The 26320-nt window shown below is 39.3% G+C and overlaps 1 protein-coding gene across 1 annotated transcript in view; it reads right to left on the bottom strand.

The window, feature by feature from the left end:
* The window catches only part of HNRNPLL (heterogeneous nuclear ribonucleoprotein L like), a 37949-nt gene extending 20304 nt beyond the window's left edge, over positions 1–17645 (bottom strand). Inside the window, exons 1-3 of the mRNA XM_088026398.1 lie at positions 17067–17645; positions 6515–6633; positions 1193–1430 (exon numbers count right to left, since the gene is read on the bottom strand). Of these exons, the coding sequence (XP_087882524.1) occupies positions 1193–1430; positions 6515–6633; positions 17067–17261 (552 nt within the window). The 5' untranslated portion in view covers positions 17262–17645. The remainder of the gene's footprint in view (positions 1–1192; positions 1431–6514; positions 6634–17066) is intronic.
* Between the last annotated feature and the right edge of the window lie 8675 nt (positions 17646–26320).

The following is a 26320-nucleotide window of genomic DNA, read 5'->3' on the forward strand; positions in this document are numbered from 1 at the left end:
CCTAAATAAATCCTTGATTCTTATTTTAACAGGTACCTAAAATGATGTCTGACAATATACAATAAGTAAACCGAAATTATAATCAATTAATTTATGTTTTATTTTCCAAATGTGACTCCAGACTGTTTTATAATCCCTTGAATTACAGTAATAAATGTTTATTAGAAGTAGTAACAGATCAACTTGGTATCCATTTTTCAAGGGACAACGACTATATAGAGAAAAGATTCTGGAAAGATCATTTATACAATGTTAGATGTCAGCAAACAAGATCCCTGAATTAAATAAGAGAGAACTTAAATACCTACTTAAGAACAATTCTTCAACTATCAAGAAATTTCTTGAGCACCTACAATTACACAGCGGCACCATTAGGTTCTAGGGATACAACCATAAACAAATCAGAATACTTATACTAGATTAGGTACATTCTTTCTCCCCAAACACCAAATACTGTAATTAATACTAATTAATACTGCTTATTAATAAGTCTAGAAGTATTACAGAGGTAAATATCTAATTTAAATAGTATCTTATGCTTCCTTTTATGTCCCAATATCATATATCCTTACTAGAAATCATACTAATTGAAGCTTCCCTTACTGTGATACACTATTCATCACAAAAATAAAGTGTCCTTGTCACTGGCTTATTATGAAACAGCATCTCATTATGAAGTAGAAAACTTAATTGGTTCAGGACATGAATTCTTTGTAAAAATTCTGCTAATACCACTTTTTTAAAGGGCGAAACTGGAAATTTTAAGTAAATCAGACAGGTTTTTAATAAGTTATCTCAAAACCACTTATAATAATATATACATCTTTGGGATTCTGTCCTTACCTAGCAGATGCTCTTAACACGTGCTGGCATGCAAGTGAGAGAAATTTCTTGGATTATTTCTAACAAGTCTAATTCCTTATCAGAAACAGTTAATATTGATGCTAAATAATACAAATTCTTTAAAAGTGCTTATTTGTGACAACTGCACTTCTGACCTTTTTAGCTTCAGTGCTCACCATTTCTTTGTTCACTGAACATGATAGTCAAAATTAAGATTCATGTTAATAATTCTTTTAAAAAACACTGTTTTTAAATATCTAGACGGCAGTGAAGAAAACTATAGGTTAGTCACTCTAGAGGCAATTTTCAAAATCACTTTTAATTTAGTTTATTATACTAAAATGCATACCACTGTAATTGGATAGAGAGGATTCTGAATTGATAGCAGAAGAACTTTGTTGCCTCCTGATGGATCATCAGTATTTCCTGGCCGAGTGATCCTTTTGCTTGTAGAATAGTTGAAAAAAGCCTGTTGACCAGCAATGTACACAGGTTCATCCGCAGCAAACGTCACACATTCTTTGGCACTATCTATGTTTTCAAATTCCACTAGAGCCTGCCGTTTAAACGGCATCATCATAACATAGCTGAAAGGGAGATTGGAAAGGAATACCCAAATATAATAAATTCAGTTAACATTATTTATTCTCAATCAAGGAAAAGCAGACTTTAATAAAAATGTGTCAAATCACACAGATTAGTATTCTTCACTACATTTATCCAATGTTAGTCAATTCTTAAATCATCCAAATAAATTGTGGTACACCAGACAGATGATGCATATTTGAAAGCTTATCCTCCTGTGACTGAAAGGTTTTCCACTTTTTGCCCTCCTCAAGCACAAGTCTCTGTTATCAGTTACTAATGACACCGCCCCATTTATTCTTCAGGCCGCCACTCCCAAGCAGTATTAGAAAATATCTAGATATAGACACTAATGGAAATAAAACTGAACAGAGGGCACCTGGGTGGCTCAGTCAGTTAAGCGACTGCCTTCGGCTCAGGTCACGATCCCAGGGTCCTGGAATCGAGTCCCACATCGGGCTCGCTGCTCAGCGGGAAGCCTGCTTCTCCCTCTCCCTCTGCCTGCCACTCCCCCTGCTTGTGCTCTCTATCTCTCTGACAAATAAATAAATAAAATCTTTAAAAAAAAACTGAACAGAAAATTAGCAGATAGGACCCCTAACAACAGAAACTACTACCTCTATTAAATTTTCCAAATAAGTACCCCCACTAATAACTAAGAACTGACTATATACTTTCATTTATCTTACTAAAAACTAGAGAATCAAAAGATACATAGAAGCAACTCCAAACCAACCAAATTTCATACAAATAATCTCCTCCAAAATATTTTTAAATATTAAAGAATCTACGAAAAGATATTCACTAGGTTATAGTAATCATGGTTGCCTATGAGCAAGAGGGTGAAGTTATTCACATTTCACTGGAGGAACATATTTTAGTATATGAAATGAAAAATAAAGCAATGAAGGGAAGAAAGAAGTCAAAGCACATGGATCACACCAGGGGAAACAACATGTCCTCTGTTCACAAAAACAAGCACCTTAAAAATGTTTTAAAAAAACAATTATCATGGTTTTATAACAGTAGAAGGCTGCAGAAAAAAACATCGTATCAGGTACTCAGTAAAAGCACTGTTTCTCAAAAAGCATCCAGACCTACTGCTACCCTTTAGAAAGTGGTAAATGGCTTACTAATAAGAAACAGACCACTTTGTAACCTGACAAGTTACATAATTTCTTAAGAATTTCAGCTTCCTCATTTATAAAACTTGAAAGAGTTTCAACTTGACAATCCTGTTGTCAAGATTATGTTACTACATACAAACTGCTTGCCTTGCCTCATTCATCTTCATATCCTCAGAATCTAGAACCAGAGCTGATGCATAACAGGCATTCAATCAATATTTGTCCGTCTATGAGGCTTGGTAGCTCTTCCCACCCACATCGTTCAAAATTAAAGAAAATACAGAAACAACAGACCTTGAATTAAAGATTTACCAATTATGAATGCAAAATATAAATCCCAGGAGAGAAGAACATTCCTTTTAGAAATTTCTTGCTAAAGTTCTTAAGTCTTTTTTTTTTTAAAGATTTTATTTATTTGAGAGAGAGAGATTGAAAGAGAGAGACCACATGAGAGGGGGTAGGGTCAGAGGGCGAAGCAGACTCCCTGCTGAGCAGGGAGCCCCAATGCGGGACTCGATCCAGGGACTCCAGGATCATGACCTGAGCCGAAGGCAGTCGCCCAACCAACTGAGCCACCCAGGCGCCCATAAAGTTCTGAAGTCTTGCATACAAAAAATAGAAAACCCTGGAGTCAGGACTACGCTGAAGAAATTAAAGAATAAACATTCCCCTCTCACAAAAATATAAGTTGGTTGAATAGCTAAATGGTATTACCAAGTAAATACATTAATAATGCCCTCTGATTCTTTGGCACACAGAAAATTATAAAGGTTCAAAAATAAACTCTTTGCCTATTACAGACATGGTCACAGTAAAACTGCCTTCTGTAACTACAGTAAGTGAGCTAGAAGCACAGACTTAAAAGTTAAGAAGTACCATTACATGAAGATAAAGAAGGGGAAACTAGAATGTCACATTTTAGAATGCACCTAAACTGTCTGGCACATAATTTACAAGAAATCTTTAAAAGCGGGCGCCTGGGTGGCTCAGTCATTAAGCATCTGCCTTCAGCTCAGCTCATGATCCCAGGGTCCTGGGATCGAGCCCCACATCAGGCTCCCTGCTCGGCGGGAAGCCTGCTTCTCCCTCTCCCACTCCCCCTGCTTTTGTTCCTGCTCTGTCTCTCTCTGTCAAATAAATAAATAAAATCTTTAAAAAAAAAAAAAGAAATCTTTAAAAGCACTAATACTGAGGAAGACTGGAAGACCCAAGAAAAGAAAAAAATTAACAAAAGGGCTAAGGGACATGGTAGGGTCAGTGCTTTCAACTTATAACTCAAAACACATTTACTGATTTTTAAATGGAAACAGGAGGCGGCAAAAGATTTATTATACAAATTAGGTCCCAAAAGTTTTGTTTTAAAATTTTAAACCAATACAGCTAATTATACCTAGCACCCTCTCCTTTAACAGAAGGGGAAAAGGGAGGAAGAGAGACTCAGTATAGATTTTTAAACATTCTTTTGATCCTAATACATGAATACATTACAGAATAAAGACAAAAAATACATAGAATTTTATTATACTGACACAACCATTCTCAACATCGTATTCTATCCTACGCATTTAGTTTTTAGGTATAAACTTACTATATGTTGAACTTAGCGACGCATCTTTTTAATATGAGCAGTTTCTATATAATCTTTATAATCCCACACACACCACTAAAGAAATAAACAGAGAAAGGTTCTATAAATGCAACATTTTGAAGCAAAACACCTACTCCTCTTTGGAGGCTATTCAAGGTCTTTCAGCTTCAACAGTAGCCACCTCTTATTCAAGAGCATTTCATACAATTAAAACTCCTACTGCACATATTTATGCCAATTAAACTTTTAATTATACACTAATTTGTTCCAATTATTTCATAACTTTTTTTTTTAAGATTTTATGTATTTGACAGAGAGAGACACAGTGAGAGAGGGAATGGAACACAAGCAGGGGGAGTGGGAGAGGGAGAAGCAGGCTTCCCGCTGAGCAGGGAGCCCGATGTGGGGCTTGATCCCAGGACCCTGGGATCATGACCTGAGCCGACGGCAGAGACTGAATGACTGAGCCACCCAGGAGCCCCTATTTCATGACTTTTTTATCCACAAAACTACCAGTCCTGAGGGTAGAATGATGTACTATGCAAATTATGAATTACATTCATATGTAAAACACTTTACCATGGACTAAATATCAAAAAGTATACAGGCTAAAAATGGACAGGCCACTCAAAAGTGATTCAAATAATTCACCAACTTCAAAAAATAGTCCTATTTCTGGGCGCCTGGGTGGCTCAGTTGGTTGAGCGACTGCCTTCAGCTCGGGTCATGATCCCGAGGTCCTGGGATCGAGTCCCACATCGGGCTCCCTGCTCAGCAGGGAGTCTGCTTCTCCCTCTGACCCTCTTCCCTCTCGTGCTCTCTGTCTCTCATTCTCTCTCTCTCAAATAAAATCTTTAAAAAAAAAATAGTCCTATTTCTTTAATGCCCAACATTTAGGTCATGGTCATAATTAACATCAAAATATCAATACAGTTATCATTTCTCTAAAGTTTCTACCAGTATTTGCTCATCAACTTGTTTTCTAATACTGTTTCAGTATTTCTTCACTTTAAGGAAATAACTTTAAAAGCCCAATATAAAAAAAGAGAAGAAAAAATAAGCCAGAAATAACCATCTCTTTCTAACTCCATGGGATAATGCAACCCATAGAGTTAGTCTAGTGCCAACATGTCGAGTCTAAATAAGGTCTAAGGGTCTGCTTCAATATATAAAGCTCCAGACAAACTTCATTTCCAATATCCACTTGAAATGACAAGAAGTGATACAGTCATCTTAATGACACTTTAAGAAATGGACTTTCTTCTGCCCGTGTAGATTGCCAATTTGTACCTCCAAGAATAAACAATATGTAACTGTGGTTTCTGACGTACGTAAGTTGAGGATAACAGGTTTCCCAAGTCATCCACCTCTCAATAAGGTCATTGAGGAAAATAAAATAAAATTAAAAAAAGAAAAAAAGATGCCATGATGGAATGTGTCACCTAACACTACTACTCCTTTGAAGCAACGATTCCTGCCGGACATCTCTGATTACTCTCTCACCAACTATTTATGCATCCTTTCAAAACTCAGAACTCCACATAAATTTTTGTAAGATTGAAGCAATCAATCTCAGCAAATATACTGAAATTTCTCTGCTGTTTCTATATTTTGAGTTAGTCTGTGTCTCTGATGCCTATAACCAAAACCCCAAACATATTCACCAAGGAAAAAATAATAAAATCAACTCCAGGCTACCCATACTAAGAAGAGAACAACAGCCGGGCATACTCCAAAAATAATTTAGAAAGAATTTTTGAGTGTCTATTTTTGGCAGCAGATTCACTTTTCTGATTATGTTTTCACTTAAGTCAATATTCTTAAGCATACACCAGCTGTGGGAAGAGAAAGGAGGAGCCTGAGTGAATACAAAACACAAAAATAAAACAAACTAGGATAAAACACTGACTGCTCCTGGTCTGCATAAGAACTCAGCAACACACACCTAAGCAAATAATGCCTATCCTTAATCTACCCACTGTTACTTGCCTATTAATTCTTAAATATTCCAAAATAAACAACAAAAAATCAGTTTTTAAGTACCACTACTTAAAACTCTAAAGACGAAGGGTGTTATCAACTCATTCAAACATTAAAACAGTGCCTAACAAGGAATCATGGACTCATTTGAAAATCAAATGGAAGATGCCATAATCTATTTTACATACAACCTGGCTGAGGAATGTGAGGTGATCATGGATCCACAAAAATACATACATGCATCATCCCAGAAGGTTAAAAATAAGAGGCTTAAAAGAAATACAGAGGTTCTAAAGAAATACAGTCACAGGCAAGCAATATATACTATGGTTAAACATCAAGGCTTTTACCATACTGTTTTCAATCTGCATGAAGTCCCTATGAGCCTTACCATATTGTCCCAAATTTCTCCAGAGCCTCCACAAGGTCTGCTTCCACCACAGATTCACAGAGTCCTCGAACATGGACAACTGGTGAAACAGAAACTTTATGATGACTTCCACCTGCCTCCTAGCAAAAGAAAATAATTTCTGGTTAAAAACTTTAAAATAGTCTAAATTGCATCTTTTGTAAATTCAATTCTGCATTAAAAAGCAAACATTAAAAAAAAAAAATCCAAACCAAACTGCATTCACAAGTTAGCAAAAGGACCTGAGAATAAAATCATGAATTAAACGTTTGGCATGAAAATTTTGATTTCTTAAAAGGGTGCATTCAACTTCAATAAAATCTCAGAAAAAAATTCAGCAGATACAGAGTATGCTATGACTGGAATTATATTTTATATTCATAATTTCATAGTTTCACCTCCATAAAATAAAAATTTCAAGTAGTCCAAATGAACAAAAAGTCCCAATTTAAAATGTTTAATATAAAGATTGTAAACTTTATTTATATCCTCTTTTGTCCTTGTTTAATTGGTTATCGAGTCCCACTATAATTTGAAGCTCTTTTTTTTTTTTAAGATTTTATTTATTTATTTGAGAGACAGACAGATAGTGAGAGAGAGCAGAGCAGGGAGGAAAGAGAGAAGCAGTTTCCTGCGAGGAGGGAGCCCGACGCACTACACTTGACAACTTAAATTTATACAAGGTACCATCTCTATTGATGAACAAGTAACACTCAAAAATGCAAGCCTTCCAGGGCTTTTACGGAGTGCTGTGTATCTCTGAGTACTCCTAGGAGGCAGTTTTAATATAAGTATATGGACTATGTATGAGAATTACTTTGAAAATGAAAAGAGCTCTCTCATTTACTTATTCAACTTCTATTAAGACAAAAATCTGTATTTACAACTAGCTACTGGGCACCTCTCTTATTTCACTTCAGAAATGACTTCCACATATGCTCCATATACACACACCAAAAAAATCTATTAAATGAAAGGTTTTTTTCTCCTACAAAGAGACTAAAAGCACAAATGTTTTACCTTTAAAACTTAATCATTTTAAGAAAGTTTAATCTCTTTATGACTATTTTAAAAGACTCACCAATTTCTCTTTACTATAAAGACTATTAGAAAAATATAACAGTCCTGTGCCCTGCCAATAAAAAAATTACATCATGGCTTAAAGAAAAGAGCTGACTTAAATATATAAAGCAACCATGGGACTACTCTCTTATGCTACTGTCAAATTCAACAAATAAATTCAGTCCTCTGCAAATACTAATTCAATAGTTGGAATTTCATTTGAATTGCTTATGCTGAGTCTTTTCTATGGTCAAGCAGATATTCATTACATGCCACTAAGTTTGAAATGAATCATTCTGATTGTACACTATGTAACCAAACACTCTATTAACAACCTTAACAAATGAGACTCTGCCTAAGTGAAACTCAACAACCAAATATGCATTATCATCATTAAGCTACTAAATATAACTGAACAGTGCAGGAAAAGAGCTCTAAATCACACCTGAAAACCTAATTCGGAACACATATTTAAAGTTTAAACAAGTTTTACTCTAAAAACAATAAGACAACAATAAACTTCAAGAAATAAGACCGTCATCTCAGTTGATCCTTAGAAATCAGCTGGTGAAGGTGAATGTGCAGAAGAAAACTACATTGGCCAAGACTCTTCAAAAAGTTAGTATAAAAAAAGTGGAAGATTTTAGATTAAGACTAAAGAGAGACAACAACCAAAGGCATTACTTGAGTCTTTATTTTATAATAGAGAAAAACTGCTATAAAAGACATCTTACGGACAATTGGAGAAATTTAAATACAGACAGGATATTATATTATGTGACAGAACTATTTATTGTCTTAGGTACCATTATAATGGTAATGTTTATGTGAAAAGAATATCCTTATTCTTAGAAAAGCTGGGATATTTAGGGATGGATTGTTATGGTGTGTACAAGTTACTTTCACAGTTTAGGGGGAAAAATGCATATAAATATAGATATACACATATGGAGATAAAATCCCAAATGGCAAAATGCTAAAAACTGCTGAATCTAGGTGAAGGGCATATGTAATTGAATATTTCACATAATAAAAAGTTGGGAAATTATTTTATTATATAATATTTAAGGCCTACAATAAGGTATGAAGAACAGTATAAACAGTCATTAACTCACCACCCAGTTTAATAAATAAAACACTACCAATCAGCTGAATATATCTCCTACCTCCCTTCCCATCGTGGATAACCACTATCTTGAATACAACGCTAAAAAATATGACTATTTTTCAAATTGGTCTTCTCACAAAGAAATGGATTATAGGACCAATTTTTAAAAATCCCTCAAAAATATGATATTAATATATTATTATTTAATTTTATTTCCCAAATGGAACAGTTCAAGACTTAAGTCATTCTTCAGAAGCTAGAAGCTATTAAATGCAAACAACATGGTACTTAGGGGAGGATACAATTATCTGAACTTCAAGGCAGAGAACATATCCTATTCGCCTTGTATCTTCCTAATTCCCACTCAGTGAATCTGCTATTCATGAGTTTAACTACCTTGACATTTCTCTAATCTTTATATTATGTCCCCTTTTCCTGAACTTAAAAATTTTTTATCCCTTCTGCTTAAAGAAAAAAAGAAAAAAATCCTAGGGTTGTTTCCAAATATAAATCTGATATATTAGTGGTATCTTTTCAAACAATATTTTTACCACCCCTTTTGCCCCCAATATTAAAAGTTTTGGGGGTTGTTTGTTTGGAGAGAGAGAGAGAGAGAGTGTGCACAAGGAGGGGAAGGGGGGTAGAGAAAAAGGGAGAGAGAATCTTAATTTAAGCAGGCTCCACACTCAGGGCAGAGCCCAACGTTGGGGTTCAATCATGACCTGAGGCAAAATCAAGAGTCAGATGCTTAACCAACTGAGCCACCCTGGTGCCCCCTAAAACTTTTCTCAAATCCGTATTTTCTTATCTCTACCTATGCTACATACTGGTGGTAAGAAATCTGAAATCATCTGTACTTCTTTTACTTACCCTAAAATTACCTTTTTAAAGCACCAACCAATTCCTAAATTGGTGACTAAATCAGTATTATTTACCCCATCCACGTATTAACACTTTGATCATGTCTTCTCCAGTTTGAAAAGTTTTTAATCCTTTCTCATACAGAAGCCCAAAGTCCTTCCATTTCAAATATTTAGTTATCTAGGCTCCCTCCTGATCTATTTATACTGATTACTTATCAGACTAAAAACAATATTCCAAGTGAGCACTTAGCAAATGAAGGCATGCCTTCACTTTACATATACGTTTTTTCTTTTTTAATTACTCTATCCCTTCTTTAGGCAAACTTTGTCAACTATAATGGAGGCATTATTTGGTCCCCTTTGCAGGCTATAGACCAGTCTAGTCATAACCATTCCAAACTCCTAGCCCCTTAAAGGCTATCTCAAGGACCAACTCTAATAATACCAACTTTAAGTGCAAATTTTAACTATTGCTGATTGAAGACCACACTCTTCTGAAGAGAAGGGAAGCTCAAGAGAGTATAAATGAAGATTCTGAGAGGAATAAGGGCCCATTAGATAAAGATGTGATGTGTATATATATAATGGAATATTAGGCAGCCATCAAAAAATGAAATCCTGCCATTTGCAATGACATGGATGGAACTAGAGGGTATTATGCTAAGCAAATTAAGGCAATCAGAGAAAGACAATTACCATATGATCTCACTGATACAAGGAATTTGAGAAACAAGGCAGAGGATCATAGGGGAAGGGAGGGAAAAATGAAACAAGACGAAACTGGAGGAGGAGACAAACCATAAGAGACTCTTAATCTCAGGAAACAAACTGAGGGTTGCTGGAGTGGAGGGGGGTGGGAGGGATCGGGTGGCTGGTTGATGGACATTGGGGAGGGTATGTGCTATGGTGAGCATGTGAATTGTGTAAGACTGATGAATCAGAGACATGTACCCCTGAAATAATGCATTATATGTTAATAAAAAGAAAAAAAAAGGGCCCATTAATGTCTCTTCACATAGTAAAGCAACAACTGTAAACCAGTAAAGGCCAGGCACAACGTCCTTATTAGGCTTTTTTGTTTTCCCGACATCTCCATGCACAACACATGCTTAATAGCACAACACATGCTTAAGAGCAAATGAACAGCCTTCTTCGGCCCTCTTATAATTACAGGATTAAAAAAGACCAACCTCAAATTCCAATAATTCATACCCCAACACCAGACACAGAACCACTGCCAAGTGATTATCCAGCTTCTCCTTACACACCTCCAATGACAAGAAACATACTACTCATGAGACAATCCACTATATTTCTAGAAAATTCTTCATAATATATACCCAAATCTGTCTTTCTGTGGTTTTGTATCCAAAATGGCCTTTGAAGTCAGACAAGCATTTGAATCTTTGGACACTTACTGGCTCACTGATCTTAGGCTAATTACCTTTTCCAGCCTCGGTTTCACTATTAAAAAAAAAAAAATCCATATCATGTAAGGTTACAGTAAATAAGTGGAACAACAAATATAAAATGTCTAGCACAGTGCAAGATGTATTTAGCAAGGGTTCAAGAAATATTAAATGGTGCCCACTGCCCTTATCTACATTTCCCTCTTCTACATGATAACCTTCCAATTATTTGTAATGATTACTCAAACCATACCTAAATATACCCTTCAGGCTAAATAGCCCCAGATTCTTCTGTCATTCCTCTTATAATGTGATTTCAAGTGTCTTTTCCATTCTGGTAATCATTCTCTGGATGCATTAGAATTTATCAACATTATATCCCTTTTATTTGGCTTGTTCATACAAATGAAGAAAAAAGGTGTTTTAAGGGGCACCTGCGAATATCTTTTAACTCACACTATGCTTAGAGTGTTACAATTTTTCTTATTAAACAATCACATCTCTTTACTTTTTTTTTAAAATGTTTTATTTATTTATTCATGAGAGTCAGAGAGAGAGAGAGAGAGAGAGAGAGGCAGAGGCAGAGGGAGAAGCAGGCTCCCCACCTAGCAGGGAGCCCGATGCAGGGCTCAATCCCAGGACCCTGGGATCATGACCTGAGCCGAAGGCAGACACTTAACCATCTGAGCCACCCAGGCACCCCTACTTCTTTTTTTCTTTTTTTTTTTTTTTAGAGAGGGAGAAAGGGGGGGGGAATCTTAAGCAGCTACATGCACAGCATGGAGCCCAACGTGGGCCCGATCCCACCACCCTGAGATGATGACCTGAGCCAAAATCAAAAGTTGGACACTTAAACAACTGAGTCACCCAGGCACCCGTTTCTGTTTTTTTTTCCTAAAGAAACAATACAGCAGACCCAAAATATGGGAAACCCTTTAATTTTCTTAAAGTTTTTAGGTACACTTGATCACATAACAAAGATTAAAAAGAACAGCCATATGATTCAAATAACTAAAAAATCTTTGCTTTTGGGGAGCCTGGGTGGCTCAGTTGGTTAAGCATCTGCCTCCGGCTCAGGTCATGATCCCAGAGTCCCGGGATCAAACCCCGCATTGGGCTCCCTGCTCAGCGGGGAGTCTGCTTCTCCTTCTGACCCTCCCCCCTCCCGTGCTCTCTTTCTCTCTCAAATAAAATCTTTAAAAAATAAAAAAATAAACTTTTTTTAAATTAAAAAATTTTAATTAAAAAAAAATCTCTGCTTTTTTGCTCATGTAGTAGAAATTATTTGGTTTTGCCTACCCAGAACCCCTTTCTTCTGATTAAACACATACACACATACACGCACACACACACACACCTGGAACTCTGTTACTCCACTGGTATTCTCAATCACACAGTCATGCCTGACCAATTTCAGAGGTAGCCCAGTGATTAGTTGCAGGGAGAGAGAAGATAAAAAGTGTTGATTAGAAGGGATACATACGGACACTGGGGAGAACGGTGTTCTCCACTTGCTAGCTGTAAGAATATAAGTCTAGGGGTGCCTGGGTGGCGCAGTCATTAAGCATCTGCCTTCAGCTCAGGACATGATCCCCAGATACTGGGATCGAGCCCCGCATCAGGCTCCCCGCTCCTCAAGAAGCCTGCTTCTCCCTCTCCCACTCCCCCTGCTTGTGTTCCCTCTCTCGCTGTGTCTCTGTCTGATAATAAATAAAAATCTTAAAAAAAAAAATGTAAGTCTAGCTTTATAACTACATAGAGGAAAGAGAGCATACAGAATCAAGTCTCAGTGACATTATCTAAATCCCTAGATCCAGCCATGCCTGAAACCACTGCCACAATCTGGCTTTCTCAGTTACATGGGCCAATAAACTCCCTATCTCTGCCAACTTTTTGTTTTGCTTAAGCTCACCTGAATTGTTGCTGTGGCTACAACTACAAGCTTTGAAAGTTGTATTCAATTCATAGAGGCAAAAAAAAAAAAAAAAGCACTAAATGATGTAGAATCACAGATTTTTAGATATGGAATTTTTTTTAAAACTTTTATATCTCCATCACTGAGAACAGCACCTAGCACACAAAAAGGGCTCAAGTATTGTTTTTTGATGCGTTAAGAGATCACAGTGATCATCTAATCCAATCTTTTCATGTGATCGTTGAGTTCCAGAGAGGTTAAGTCACAAAGCATGTTGGCAGCAGATCCAAGACACCTGCCCTGGTTGGGCTTATGGCTCTATTAGCAGCTCTTTTCACTGTATGTACTAACACGAAGAAATACAGTGACTTGTTAAAACCAAAAAATGGTAAAATCTACTCCTTTTCACTTCTTTCCTAATGCCAAGCCAGAAAATCCTCACTCTACTGCAACAGCTTAGCTAAAGCAGACAGAGAACGTTATTGCCTCGAGACGCTGACACTTACCTCCAGGGCACACATCCTTTAACTTTTTTATTGCCCAGGGTGTAGTTACTATGCTCACTGTCAGCCTCTAAACTTTTCCTGTGGGAGTTAAGCTAACAAAGTGACCTCATCTCATCTCCCATCCCATATTCATCCAATAAGCCATCATAATATCCCTATGCATCTCTGTAATTCAGACCTTAAAAGTATAGAAGTGCATCTTAAATTCAAACTAGATTCTCTACCTCATATATACCATTAGAAAATCCTAGGAGCTACACTTTTATCTTGGCATTTTGCCATCTTGTAAGTCTATTTATTAAAAGTTGAGAAACTTAAATTTTCACCTCATCAGCAAACAAACCACTTTAACAACCCAATTTGCCTGTTTACTCAATGGCAGAATAGAATAAAAGAAAAACTTGAAAGTCTCCAAAATGAATTAGCACTCCATAAATCTTTATTGATACCGGTCTTTATAAAAGCAGATCTTTTCTATGTAACCTCCCAATTTAATTCCTCAACTGGTTTTGCCAAGTAAAACCCTAATATTTGGAAGTCAAGCTGCTTTCTTAAAAATAAGCAGATACAGAAATTTACCATTAATATGATCTTGAAGGTCCTGCTAAATTTAAGAACACCACTCACTCTCTAAGAATAAATTGTATAATACATAGCACAAACCTCCATAATCCAGCTTTGTTCAACAATGCAGCCCAGTGAATCTGAAACACTCTAGGAATTTTTGATCTTCAAATTAAGTGCCAGAAGCCATAAATTTGAAGAGTGTCTTATTTCTCATATCCAACCTGCTAACGCATTTCTTTTTTTCTAACTCATTTCTCTATACACCTTAACACATCATGATCATTCACAATGATCAACTCTTCTTTAAATAGGCATTTGTAAAAACACTACTTCTCTTTTTCTAAAAGATTTATTTGACAGAGAGCACGTAAGAGGGGTGGAGCAGAGGGAGAGGGACAAATAGACTCTAAGCGCAGAGCCTGAGGTGGGGCTTTATCTCACGACCCTGAGATCAGGATCTGAGCGGAAATCAAGAGTGAGACGCTTAACTGACTGAGCCACCCAGGCACCCCAACACTGCTTTTCTTAAATACTCACTTTCCTCTTTAAATCTAATTAATACATTATTAAAGCACTTGTGGAAACTTAATTATCTAAAGCTAAGTAATATAAATTTTTAAAGTCTTACTTTGCACCTTACAAACCTCCAACTGGAGTTCAAAAGATTGCTTATCATTGTACCTAATCTGCATTTACTGTTGTTTTTAACAGTTTGACCACAAGGTATTTCTTCCCTGGCTGGACTGGAGGACAACTGAGGTTGAGCCAAACTCATTTTAGTTAGATGAATTACCGTATTTCTGGCTGAAGACGCACTAGACATTGAACTTCTATCCAGGGAATGCCTATCCTAATAAAATTTTATTATGTACATGTTTCCATAGTTGCAATACTTTCAAAATAGTACCAAAATTTACATGAATAAAAAGGTTTAAAACAGGAAAAATAAACCTTCATTAGATTTCACAGTGCAGTATTGGTTCTACAGTTAAATAAAAGCAGTTCACTCTCTCCTAAGAAACAAAACAACAGTAAAATAAACAAAAATTAGAATTTATAACTCAATCTGCATATAGCAGTTTCTGCTTGGGTAATTTAAAAGCTGCATTACAGTAATCACTGAACTACAACTTCAGGTATGGAAAGGTTCAACTTTTATATTTTACAGACTAAGCGAACTCAAGAGTAGTAGTTAACGGACTTTCCCTAAGGTACATATTGTATGCTAGCTAAGACTTCTGACTCTCCCCAAGCCCTGCCCAGTGCTATTTCCACTGCCAGATACAATTCACTTTGGATATATTAATTATGTATTATTTTCTTCCCAACATCCAAAATAATACTATTGCCTTAACATCTAATCTATTTTTCCAAAAAATTTTTTCATAAAAAGATTAAAGTATCTTTTCAAGACACTTAATGGAAGACATTTCATGCTACTACACAAAAAACTTAGGATTTTCGGCAAAAGAAATAACACTGATCCATCGGCTCCATCTAAAATATCAGTTACAGTATTCCTGCTTCCAAATTCCACAGTGGAATTGGCTTTGAACTGAAACTTTAAGAAAACATGCATTTTTTATTCACATGCCCAAGCTACATTTTGAATATTCCAAATACATAGGCACAAAAATCAGAAGCCATATCTAGCCATAAGGAAACATTTATTTTTTTTTAAAAGATCTTATTTGACAGAGAGAGACAGCGAGAGAGGGAACACAAGCAGGGGGGAGTGGGAGAGGGAAAAGCAGGCCTCTCGCCAAGCAGGGAGCCGTTGTGGGGCTCGACCCCAGGACTCTGGGATCATGACCTGAGCGAAAGGCAGACGCTTAAGGACTGAGTCACCTAGGCGCCCCCATAAGGAAACATTTATTTAGAGGAAGAAGAAGTTCCTTTTTTCTAATGGGTTGAAACGTATGTGTCCCTGTTTCATATTTGGAAACTCAACACTGGGGACTACTGACCTGAATTTTTTACATAAAAATTCAAACAATAGCTAAAAGGCTTATAATTTGCCTCTTAATACTTTTATTAAACATTCTAAGTAGAATATACGTGTACAATTTCTTAAACTTCAGGTAAAGCTTCCTTTCAAAAAATCACAATTAAAATGTGATAAATGTTTAAAGGTCATCTAAGCCATTAAGGCATCTTAAGTGCACCAAAAAAGGGCAAAAACTTTTGCTTTGCTTTGTTTCCTTAAAGTCTCCATGCAACTGAAGCTGAGTTACTACTACTCGCTGTGGATAAGACGATTTTCACATTCCTTCTGCCTCCAGCTCACATTTCTGATAAGAGCAACAAGAATGCAGGAATGTGTGTTTAATGCAGTTCCGAGTTCAGTTTCTCCTTTCGTGGGGCAAATATGGAATAAAGGGTCAACGAACAGCTGATGTGATTTTCAGATTCGTTTTATTTGGAAAATAAGGGTGGTGTTAACACCTACCAACACCTTTTTTTTTTTAATCGAAGAGCTAAAATCTGTACTGAGTAATAACCATAAAACTGGGTGACAAAGCAGGCACGCCATGCCTTCCAAGAATAAAAATTCTGAAATTAAACCTTCAGAACTAGGGGGTGAGCGCCTGAGCGCAATTTGTCATTCGGTTACGGCTCTGCTCAGGACCCAGACGAAGAGAGACCCCGGCAGAACCCACGCAACCATCCTGTGACCGAGACGGGCGCGCGGATGCTGCGGGCACAGGGGCAGAAGGGGGAGAGAGGGTCGTCACGACGCCGGCCAGCCGCCGGAGGAGTTAAACTAACAAAGAGCTAATCGCGCACCAAAGGCCCCCCCGGAGCGGAAGCAAAGCCGCCCCGCCGCCCCCGCCCGGCTACCCTCCCCAAGTTCGGGGCCGGCAGACAACTCGCACGCGGGGCCTGCAGCCAGGCCGGAGCCGGGTTCGCGGTCGGGATGCGGGAAACAGGTAGGGCAAAAAATAAAAGCCCTAAAGAGAGGAGCCGGCGCTTCCCGACCGGGTCAGCGCAGCAGCAGAGGGAAACTGGGCGCGCGGAAGGCCCCGGGGCCGAGTTCCCGCCGCTGGGCCCTGCTTTCCCGAGAAGCCGCCAGGCACAGGGGACGGGGCGCCGCGCTTTGTTACCGGCTGTGAGAAGCTCCGGCCGCCGCCGCCGCCGCCGCCATCGCCCCCGCCCCGGGGCGTCGCTTCCCGGCGGTTCTCGCCTTCCTCGGCCGAGTAGTCGATCTCCCCCTCCTCGGTCTTGAGGCGCTTGGCCTGGCTCTCGTACTCGCGGTCCTCCTCGTACGTCTCCCTGGGAGAGGATGAGGAGGAGGACATGGCGGCGGCCAGAGGGACCGGCGGGCTAGCGGGTGGGGGTGGCGGCGGGGCGCGGGCCTCGGACGCCGCCGGCCAGTCCCCGCCACTGGCCGAGTCTCTCCAGCGAAGGTCTGTGCTGCCGGGCCGGCCTCGGGGGCCGGGCGCCCAGGAGCTGGGTGGGTGCAGGGAGCGGGCGGAATGAGGGGGGCGCCCCGGGAGGAGGCTCCGGAGCGGCCGCTCCCCTTTATTACGGAGCCAACATTCAGCCTCTCCCTCCTCCTCCGTCTCCGCTCCCAGCCCGGGGGAGCGAATCTAAGGATGGGGACGCGACCGTGGCTTCCGGTCTTCCCTCCTCCCCTAATCCGCTCCCTGCCGCCCAGACCGAGCCTCCGCCCCCGCCTTAGCAGCCGCCGCGCAGGATCGAATCCAGCCGCAGCCCGCGGGAAGCGCCCCTCAGCCTGGGTCCTGCTCCCTATTGGCAGGGGGAAAAGTCGACCAGGCTTCCAATTGGCCGGAAGGACTGTTCGTCAAGAGCCGCCCACGGCTCGGCCTCGCCCCCCTCCCTGCGCCTTGTGAACTCGCCGCTGGCCTGCGAGTCCTGGACGCACAACGCTCGCCGCGCGCTGCCCGGGAGCCGTTGCTGCCCTGCGGCCGTTAGCGCTGTTGGACTCAGCCGAAGGCAGGCGCGGCGTGAACCCCCGCGGGCGGTGAGGCGTGCAGTGGGGCCAGGGCTGCGGGTGTTAACCGCCCTCCCGCTAATTTAAATGCTTTTATTACTTCTCTTCAGAAAAGGCTGAGGAAAACCTCTAAAATCCCTGCAGATAGACCTCGTACAGCCCTTAAAACTACAGAGGCTAAGCGGAGAAAAGGGTTTGGAACCATGAAAGTAGCCTTCTATTTTGTGTGCAAAATCTGATGAAAGTGGGTGCACTGTCTTCCCGCCCCTAACTGGATTTTCAAGAACAGCAGTCAAGATGTACATTTCGCAAGGTGCAAGTCTGAAGAAGACGCTGCACGGGGGTGAATGTCAGTTTAATCAGTTTAATCAGTTAGCACCCATTTATCATCTAGACCCCTCTTTCCTGACTGGTGTGTTTAAGTTCCTGCTCCAGTTAGATGTGTTTTAAATCTTCCATATAATACGTCATCCTTCATCCCAACCCTTTCCTTTCGGGATGATCTCTTTATTTCACATTATCGTTTATTTTTGAAAGATACAAAAACCTAACAAAATTCTGTTTGTCCTTCGGACCACAACTCACTTCCTCCGTGGAGCCCAGAGGACTCTTCCAAGCTTCTAGCTGCTTTCTCTTTTTCCAGCAGGGCCCTTTATACTTACCTCTTAGGGTGTTCTGTTTTAAAGACTAGAAAGGCTTGAAGGCAAACTGTGCTCTTTTTTCACCTTTGCAAATCCAGTTCCTCTGCAGATCCCTGGCACAAGTTAGGTACTCAGCAATGCTGAAGGGGTGGGCTGAGGTCCTTGGGAAATAAAAGTCCAGTATCTTTCAGGAAAGAAACTAACAAATCTAACACAACCTAACTACCCTCTGTGACTTACCCCTTGGAGGACTGCCTTGGATCAAGATGCCTTACGTGTTTCCATTGTCCTTATCCCTCAGATGCTCCTCTAAATGTGGCTTTTTCCTAACTGTGTATGTGGACCGTTTCCTCCTCCCGCCTCATTCTCCCTCATTTCCAAAGTTATTTCTTCCCAAAAAGCCGTTTTTATTTATTGCTGGCAGTGCTTTAACAACACTATTTTGTACTTTGTAATTTACACTGCCTGTCATTTTGGGGGGAAAAATTCCAAGCTTTTCACAGCACCATAGAGCTTATAATCAAATTTGTGTGCAGCTGCAAGTGTACACTGACAAAATAGAACTAAAAAATTTTTAGGAATTTATTTTTTAAATTAAGATAGAATGGAAGTGGACAAAAGAAATATCCAAGAGGATGGGGCGCCTGGGTGGCTCAGTGCGCTGCCTTCGGCTCAGGTCATGATCCCAGGCTCACATCAGGCCCCACATCAGGCTCCCTGCTGAGCTGGGAGCCTGCTTCTCCCCTTCCTGCCGTTTCCCCTGCTTGTGCTTGCTCTCTGTCTCTAGCTCTCTCTAGCTCTCTCTGTGTCAAATAAATAAAATCTTAAAAAAAAAAAAAAGAAAAATATCCAAGAGGGAGCTACAGTGCCAGCTACATGAGGAAATATTACTGGCACTGGGAAGAATGAGAAGAGCCAGAAGGAAGGCCTTATCCAAACTTTCCAAATATTTTATAGTGATGGTGAAAATATTAAATTCTCAAAGCCTGCCTCCAACTCCTAGATTATACCAGGTTAAAATGCAATTCTCACATTAATCCATAAAGAAACCAAGCCTTGCCAAACATTGTTGCTATACTCAGTGTTTACTAACAGAAGGTAGATAATTTTAAAGATTTTGTTTATTTATTTGGCAGAGAGATACAGAGAGAGAACAAGTAGGCAGAGAGGCAGGCAGAGGGAGAGGGAGAAGCGGGCTCCCTGCTCGATCCCAGGACCCTGGGATTATGACCTGAGCCAAAGGCAGCCGCTTAACCGACTGAGCCGCCAGGCACCCCAGAAGGTAGGTAATTTTGATAAACAGAATTTAAGTTTAAATTCTAAATACGAAGTACCAGCATGAAACTTTGTTCTTTTTTGGAATAGCTCAAACTGTTCAATAAAAAAACTGAAGAAGTAAAACATAGAAAGCATGTTTAAAGGACATAGATCAGTACATTGTCCATGGGTTATCTGTGAGCTTGTTGCTGATAAGTTACTCAGTGACAATAAGTCTTTTGATAAGGAAAATGCTAGCTAGCTCTCTACCTCATGAGAAGAGCTAAAGAAGGAGGGCATAAATTATACTCTGCATGATTTAACTTAGATGAGATAAAGAAATTATACACCACCCAGCAGCCAGAAATGCCTAAGAAAGCCAGAAACAGCTCCTAAGTGCCACGACCATCTGGAATTTCTGTTGCACTACATATAGCCTCAGGCCTTTGGCTGATTGTCTGGATGCTCAATTGGATTGGCTGCTCTTGATTAGGCTAAGAAATGGCCATGAACTACCATTGCCACAGCTCCAAGTGGATTCAGGGGCTCTACAAGAGTGGGAGACAGGTCCAGAGCAGCCCTAGGGAAACTGATAGTCAAGGTCCTTTATAATCTAACCCTGAGTTTCCCTTTAGTTTTAAATCTCAGGGCCGGCTCTGTTAATTTATAAGATAGTGTGCTAGGTGATGAAGGGACCAGAAAACTGTAAGAGATGGTCCCTGCCTTCTCAAAGTTTGCAATCAAGTTGAGGAAACAAGGCACATATAATATACACGTAATAATAACAGCCATTCACAGTGTGCCAGGCACTGTGCTAACCGTTGTACGGGTCCTGTCAGCAAATTCTGACAGAAGACCTCTAATAGGTGTTATTGTTACTATGGCCATTGTACAGTTAAAGGAAACAATCCAGGAAGGGTTAAGGGACCTGCACTAGAGACAAAGTAAACCAGAATCAGAATTAGAATCCAAGCTATCTGATTCCAGAGCCAGTACTCTTCATCAAAAAGAATGATTTAATTATTGTTTTATTTTTACTGCCATGAACACAGATCTTAAAGTCACTTATCATGATACCAGTTTATTCCCTAATTTTTACCAGGGCTATGCAGCTGTAATTCTAGAAAGGCGTGAATAGTTTTCACCATTTTCGTTGATACAAGGAAATTTAATTAGCTTCCATAAGAAATTACAAATTAAGCTGTTTTCATGTTCATTTTTAAATTTAATTTCTATAGAAAAGGCTCAGAAATCATGAGAGAAGTATCTCTATTTTGTGATAGATACATAATTTGAAAAACTGGAGATACAAATTATAAACTTTTCATACCCAAACTCAATTTCCAATATTGCGGCTATTTCACTGAATATATAAAACTTTGTTTCCTGCCTCAGCTCTTGCAAAATCAGGTAAATAAAACCCTTATGCACACCACGCCCGTGAGCCACATTTCCAAAGGATTGAAACCATAGAGGTATATTTTAATTAAGACCTGTTTTAACACCAACAAAGTCCATTCGGAGACAAATCAATTAGTTCCTATGAAACTTTGTCAAATCCAGAGTGTATTTGTGATGATACCACTTCTGTGTTTGACAGAGATCCCCAAGAAAGGGCACTGTGGTGCTGTACCCAAGCTAGCCCTTTTAATTTGATCTACATTGGGTTTGTTATGGTGAAAAGAAGCCACTGGTTCCAAGAGGATGCACCCTGTAGGAAGTGCCCTGAGCACTATTCGCTTGCTGTGTAGTCAAGTGTAACCACAGTGGTATTCTTTTTTCAGGTACTTTCATCATGCACATCGGCTTTGGGGCTAGAACTGCCACCATGTTTGGCCTCTTTAAAAAAATAACAATTTGTGATAAATCAGCAAAAATAAAATAGATTTACCTTAGAGGACTAGCTCATCTACCAAATAATGACAGGTAAAATTCAGATTCTTATTATCGGTGATAGCCACTTAGTCTTAGAAATAATACTTAAATTATTTCCACTTTGCTCTAGCTCCTGTGAATTGAGAGTGCTTTAGATATCTTTAAAAATAATTTTAATAAGCAAAAAGAGTAAAATCATAGCATTTCTATCCCCAGGTGAGAGTAAATAGAATTTATCAAAGTAAATTCACCTTACATGTAAAAATATAGTGAAACAAAATTAACAAGTAGTTGCTCACACTTAACAAAACGGTACTAAGTGCTACCAATGATTTCCAATTGTGTAGAACGTAAAATATTTGGGAATGACCAGTGGTACTTAATACCTTTTTGTTGTTAAGTATGAGCTCTCGGTTCTTCTTTTCTTTTTTAATTTGAGAAAAATAAAAATTTCTTGGAAACACCCCACTTCATCCCATCAAGGAAGTTTCCTTGGTAAAAAAAAGTTACTAATTCACCCATTCTTTCCCTATCTTTTATGCTGGGACCACTTTAAAAATTACAAGGAATACTAAGATAACAGATAAACTAGGTTTTTTAGACCTCCATTTTTTTTTTTTTAACCTTTCCTATCTTTAGCTTTCTTGGCCTGGCAATGCCTTTGCATTCTGAATATGTTAGCAGACATTTGAATCAAAAGGAATGGATTTTTTTTAAGATTTTTTTATTTTATTTATTTATTTGACAGAGAGAGAGAACACAAGCAGAGGGAGTGGGAGAGGGAGAAGCAGGCTCCCTGCTGAGCAGGGAGCCCGATGTGGGGCTCGATCCCAGGACCCTGGGATCATGACCTGAGCCAAAGGCAGACGCTTAAGGACTGAGCCATCCAGGTGTCCCAGAAGGAATGGATTTTTAACAGAATTGTATAATTGTTTCTCTTGATACAATGTACAGTCCCAAACCATTGTGGCACTTTCCCCACCGTTACCCCTATGACCAGAAGATCAATAGACTACCTTTATTTTAAGACAAGGAAAGTGTTTTGCCCATGCATCCTAACCACATGTCAGCTCTTGAGTTTGGCTAGACGTGTGCCATCCAATGCAGTGGCCACTAGTCACGTGTGGCTATCTACATTTAAATTAGTTAAAAATGAAAGAAAATGCAAAATTCTATTTCTGAGTCGCACGAATCGCATTTTAAGTGACCAATAGCCACATGTACAAGCGGCTGCTGCTTTGGACATGCTGGACTGGACTGTAGCCTAGAGAATGGCTGTATCTCATTCATCTTTGTGTCTTCATCACCTACAACATTGTACATAGTAGCCACTGACGAGACATTTGTTGGTCTGAATTAAGCTCCTCTTTCTCGTAGCTCAAGAAAAAGAAGCCCATAAAACGTGTAAGCTTTGCAAGTTATGTCTATGTTTTTGTCTCAAAGATTGATCTGCAATTTGATTTGCTCCTCACCCATACTTGAAATGAGATCATTTAAAAGATGTAATTACATTTTTCAACCAAGCTCATTTTGTATACTGGATGTACCAAAATGTGTATGATTTAAAAAAAAAATGTGTATGATTTAAATTTGTCAATCAACCAATTGTATTAAATGAGGCACATCTATTGAAAGATTTCCTATTGTGAATGTTTTTCAAAAGTGAAAATTCCTTTCACAAAGTAGTCATTCTCTGATTTATCTTTAAGAATGCCATTACATGGGGGCGCCTGGGTGGCTCTGTTGTTAAGTGTCTGCCTTCGGCCCAGGTCATGATCCCAGGATCCTGGGATTGAGTCCCGTATCGGGCTCCTTGCTCAGCAGGGAGCCTGCTTCTCCCTCTCCCACTCCCCCTGCTGTGTTCCCTCTCTCGCTTGTGTGTCTCTCTCTCTGTCAAATAAGAAATAAAATCTTAAAAGAAAAGAATGCTATTACATGAACATCAGAATTTGCACTGAATTGAGAATTAGGCAAATAAAAATAGTATTCTTTAAAGGTGCTATCATAAGCATCCAATGTTAAAAGTTTGTAGGATAAATTTACTATTATTACTAATTATAAATAAATAACCAGCACTGCATAGAACTTTACTATATACAAAGCAGTTTCACATACATTGCCTTATATGATTTTCACAGAAACTTTATGAGGGAGACAGGGCAAGTCCTTACTGCAATGTTCAGAAAAACTAATGTTTTTTCTCTAAATTCCCATCTTCTTTCCAGTAGGCCAATGAGCACATAGGAACTATTATTTATGGTGATTAGATTGGAGTTGAAACTTTTAATTTTTCTGCCCTATTTGGATGGAACTACTTTCTTAGGAATATAATTTTTAATTATATATAAATAATAATATATACTATATATAAATACCTGTTCAGAGAAGACCCTCAATAAATATTTGCTAAATAAATCAGTGATTACATGCATCGTCCTGAAAACAGAGCTGACTATATCAGTCAAAGTTCAGTTGCAGAGAACAGAATTCATTCCAGTAAGTTTAAGCCAAAAGTATTAAAATACTTAAAGAATAATTGAGAGTATTAATGGGATGATTCTCTTTCTTTCTCTCTCTCTTCTTTTTTAGGGAAAGTGAGCAAGTTGTGGGGGAGGAGCAGAGGGAGAGAGAAAGAGACTCTTGAGCAGGCTGCACACCCAGCGTGGAGCCCAGTGAGAAGCTTGATCCCACGACCCTGAGATCATGACCTGAGCCGAAATCAAGAGTTGGATGCTTAACTGACTGAGCCGCCCAGGCACCCCCAATTTTGCATCTCTAAAATTTTAGAGCCACCCAGATGATGCTGATGCTGCTGATATGAAAACTACATTTTGAATACCAGCATTTTATTTTTTTTAAGATTTTATTTATTTATTTGAGAGAGAGAGAATGAGAGACAGAGCACAAGAGGGAAGAGGGTCAGAGGGAGAAGCAGACTCCCCACTGAGCAGGGAGCCTGATATGGGACTCGATCCTGGGACTCCAGGATCATGACCTGAGCCGAAGGCAATCGCTCAACCAACTGAGCCACCCAGGCGCCCCTGAATACCAGCATTTTAGATAAGTCTTCTCCAACCAGGCCACCGAATGAATGGAGTGTGCCAAGGCAATGATTACCTTAAACCCTTGGGACAGTTAGGTGAGGCAGGTGCAGGCAGAGCCTCTAGGTCAGTTGGCCCCAGTTCCCATCAGTGTGTCATACAAGTACTAATATTTTCCACCTGCGCTGTGATGTGGGAAGCATTGCACTCTTTGCATAAATATGTCCGTCATTGAGTCTTTGACAAGTATTGGCCAATATGTGTACTCTCTTTTGGAATCTTTTATTAGTAGCAAAAAATTTTTTTAAATGTTAACTATTCTTGCAACAAATGTAGGGAACTAAAGATAGCTTGGGTGCCTGGGTGGCTCAGTTGGTTGACCATCCGACTCTTGATTTTGGCTCAGGCCATGATCTCAGGGTCCAGGGATCAAGCCCAACATCAGGCTCTGCGCTCAGCATGGAGTCTGCTTGAGATTCCCTCTCTCTCTGCCCCTCTCCCTTCTCACTCTCTCTCTAAAAATAAGTAAATAAATCTTAAAAAAAAAAGTGAGAAGTAAGATAGTATAATCAACTTACATATCACCAAGTCAACTCTTATATTTAAGATTTACAGTGAGAAAAGAGTAGTGAGGGACCTGGGTGGCTCAGTTGGTTAAGAGTCTGACTCTTGATTTTGGCTCACATGATCTCAGGGTCCTGAGATGGAGCCCTATGTCAGGCTCTGAGCTGGGCATGGAGCTTGCTTAAGATTCTCTCTCCTTCTCCCCCTGCTCTGCCTCCACCCCCCATGCACATGTACAGTCTCTCTCGCTCTAAAAAAAAAAGAAAGAAAGAAAAAAGATCTAAGATGGCTTCAGCTCTTCTGCCAATGACATCAAAATGACCATAGGAAGGGAACAGAGAGAAAGTCCATCTGCTTGACTGTTTCTATAGTGTGCAATGCTTTTTTGCAGAAAATAAGTGGAAATTTACAAAAACAATATTTAGAATAGTTTCTTCCTGAATACCAATATATACATCTGCAATTTAAACAGTTTTTTTTTTTTTTTTTTTTTGGTCCTACAGACAGTAAGACAAACTCTGGTCGTTTTAAACTAGGTGAGGCAATAGTTCTACCTAGACAAATTGAGTTCTTGTCACAAGCAGCAACATTTCAACCACTCCTTATGTCCCTTCTCTGCCCCTAACTTCCCATCCTTATCAACCAGCTAGAAGTGGAACACTAAGGATGTATTTGTTGGGTAAGAAAAAGAGAGAATTTTGCAGCCATAGCCTTCCATGGAGAGCAGCCCTATGTGCCCTATGGTGTGGGGTTCTGAATGGTCAGTAGCACCATGGCTATTATATGTCCAGGGAAGGGAGGTAAAGAACTGAGATCACCAAAGATAAATTTCACCCACTTCACAACTTTAAAAGATTAAGTCTGCCCAGTGGGGAAGGACGATTGCCAATCACCTCCAGATTACCAAGCTCCAGCCTTGCAGATTCAGATAAAAGAGAGAAAAGAATGGGTTAAAGAAGATAAATGATCTTGGAGTGGTGGCTGGCTGCGTCAGTAGAGCATGTGACTCGATCTCAGGGTCATGA

Source organism: Eumetopias jubatus, unplaced genomic scaffold, assembly GCF_037043125.1.
Source record: "Eumetopias jubatus isolate StellerSeaLion01/CBP00866 unplaced genomic scaffold, mEumJub1_p1.0 scaffold_9, whole genome shotgun sequence".
Classification (NCBI taxonomy): domain Eukaryota; kingdom Metazoa; phylum Chordata; class Mammalia; order Carnivora; family Otariidae; genus Eumetopias; species Eumetopias jubatus.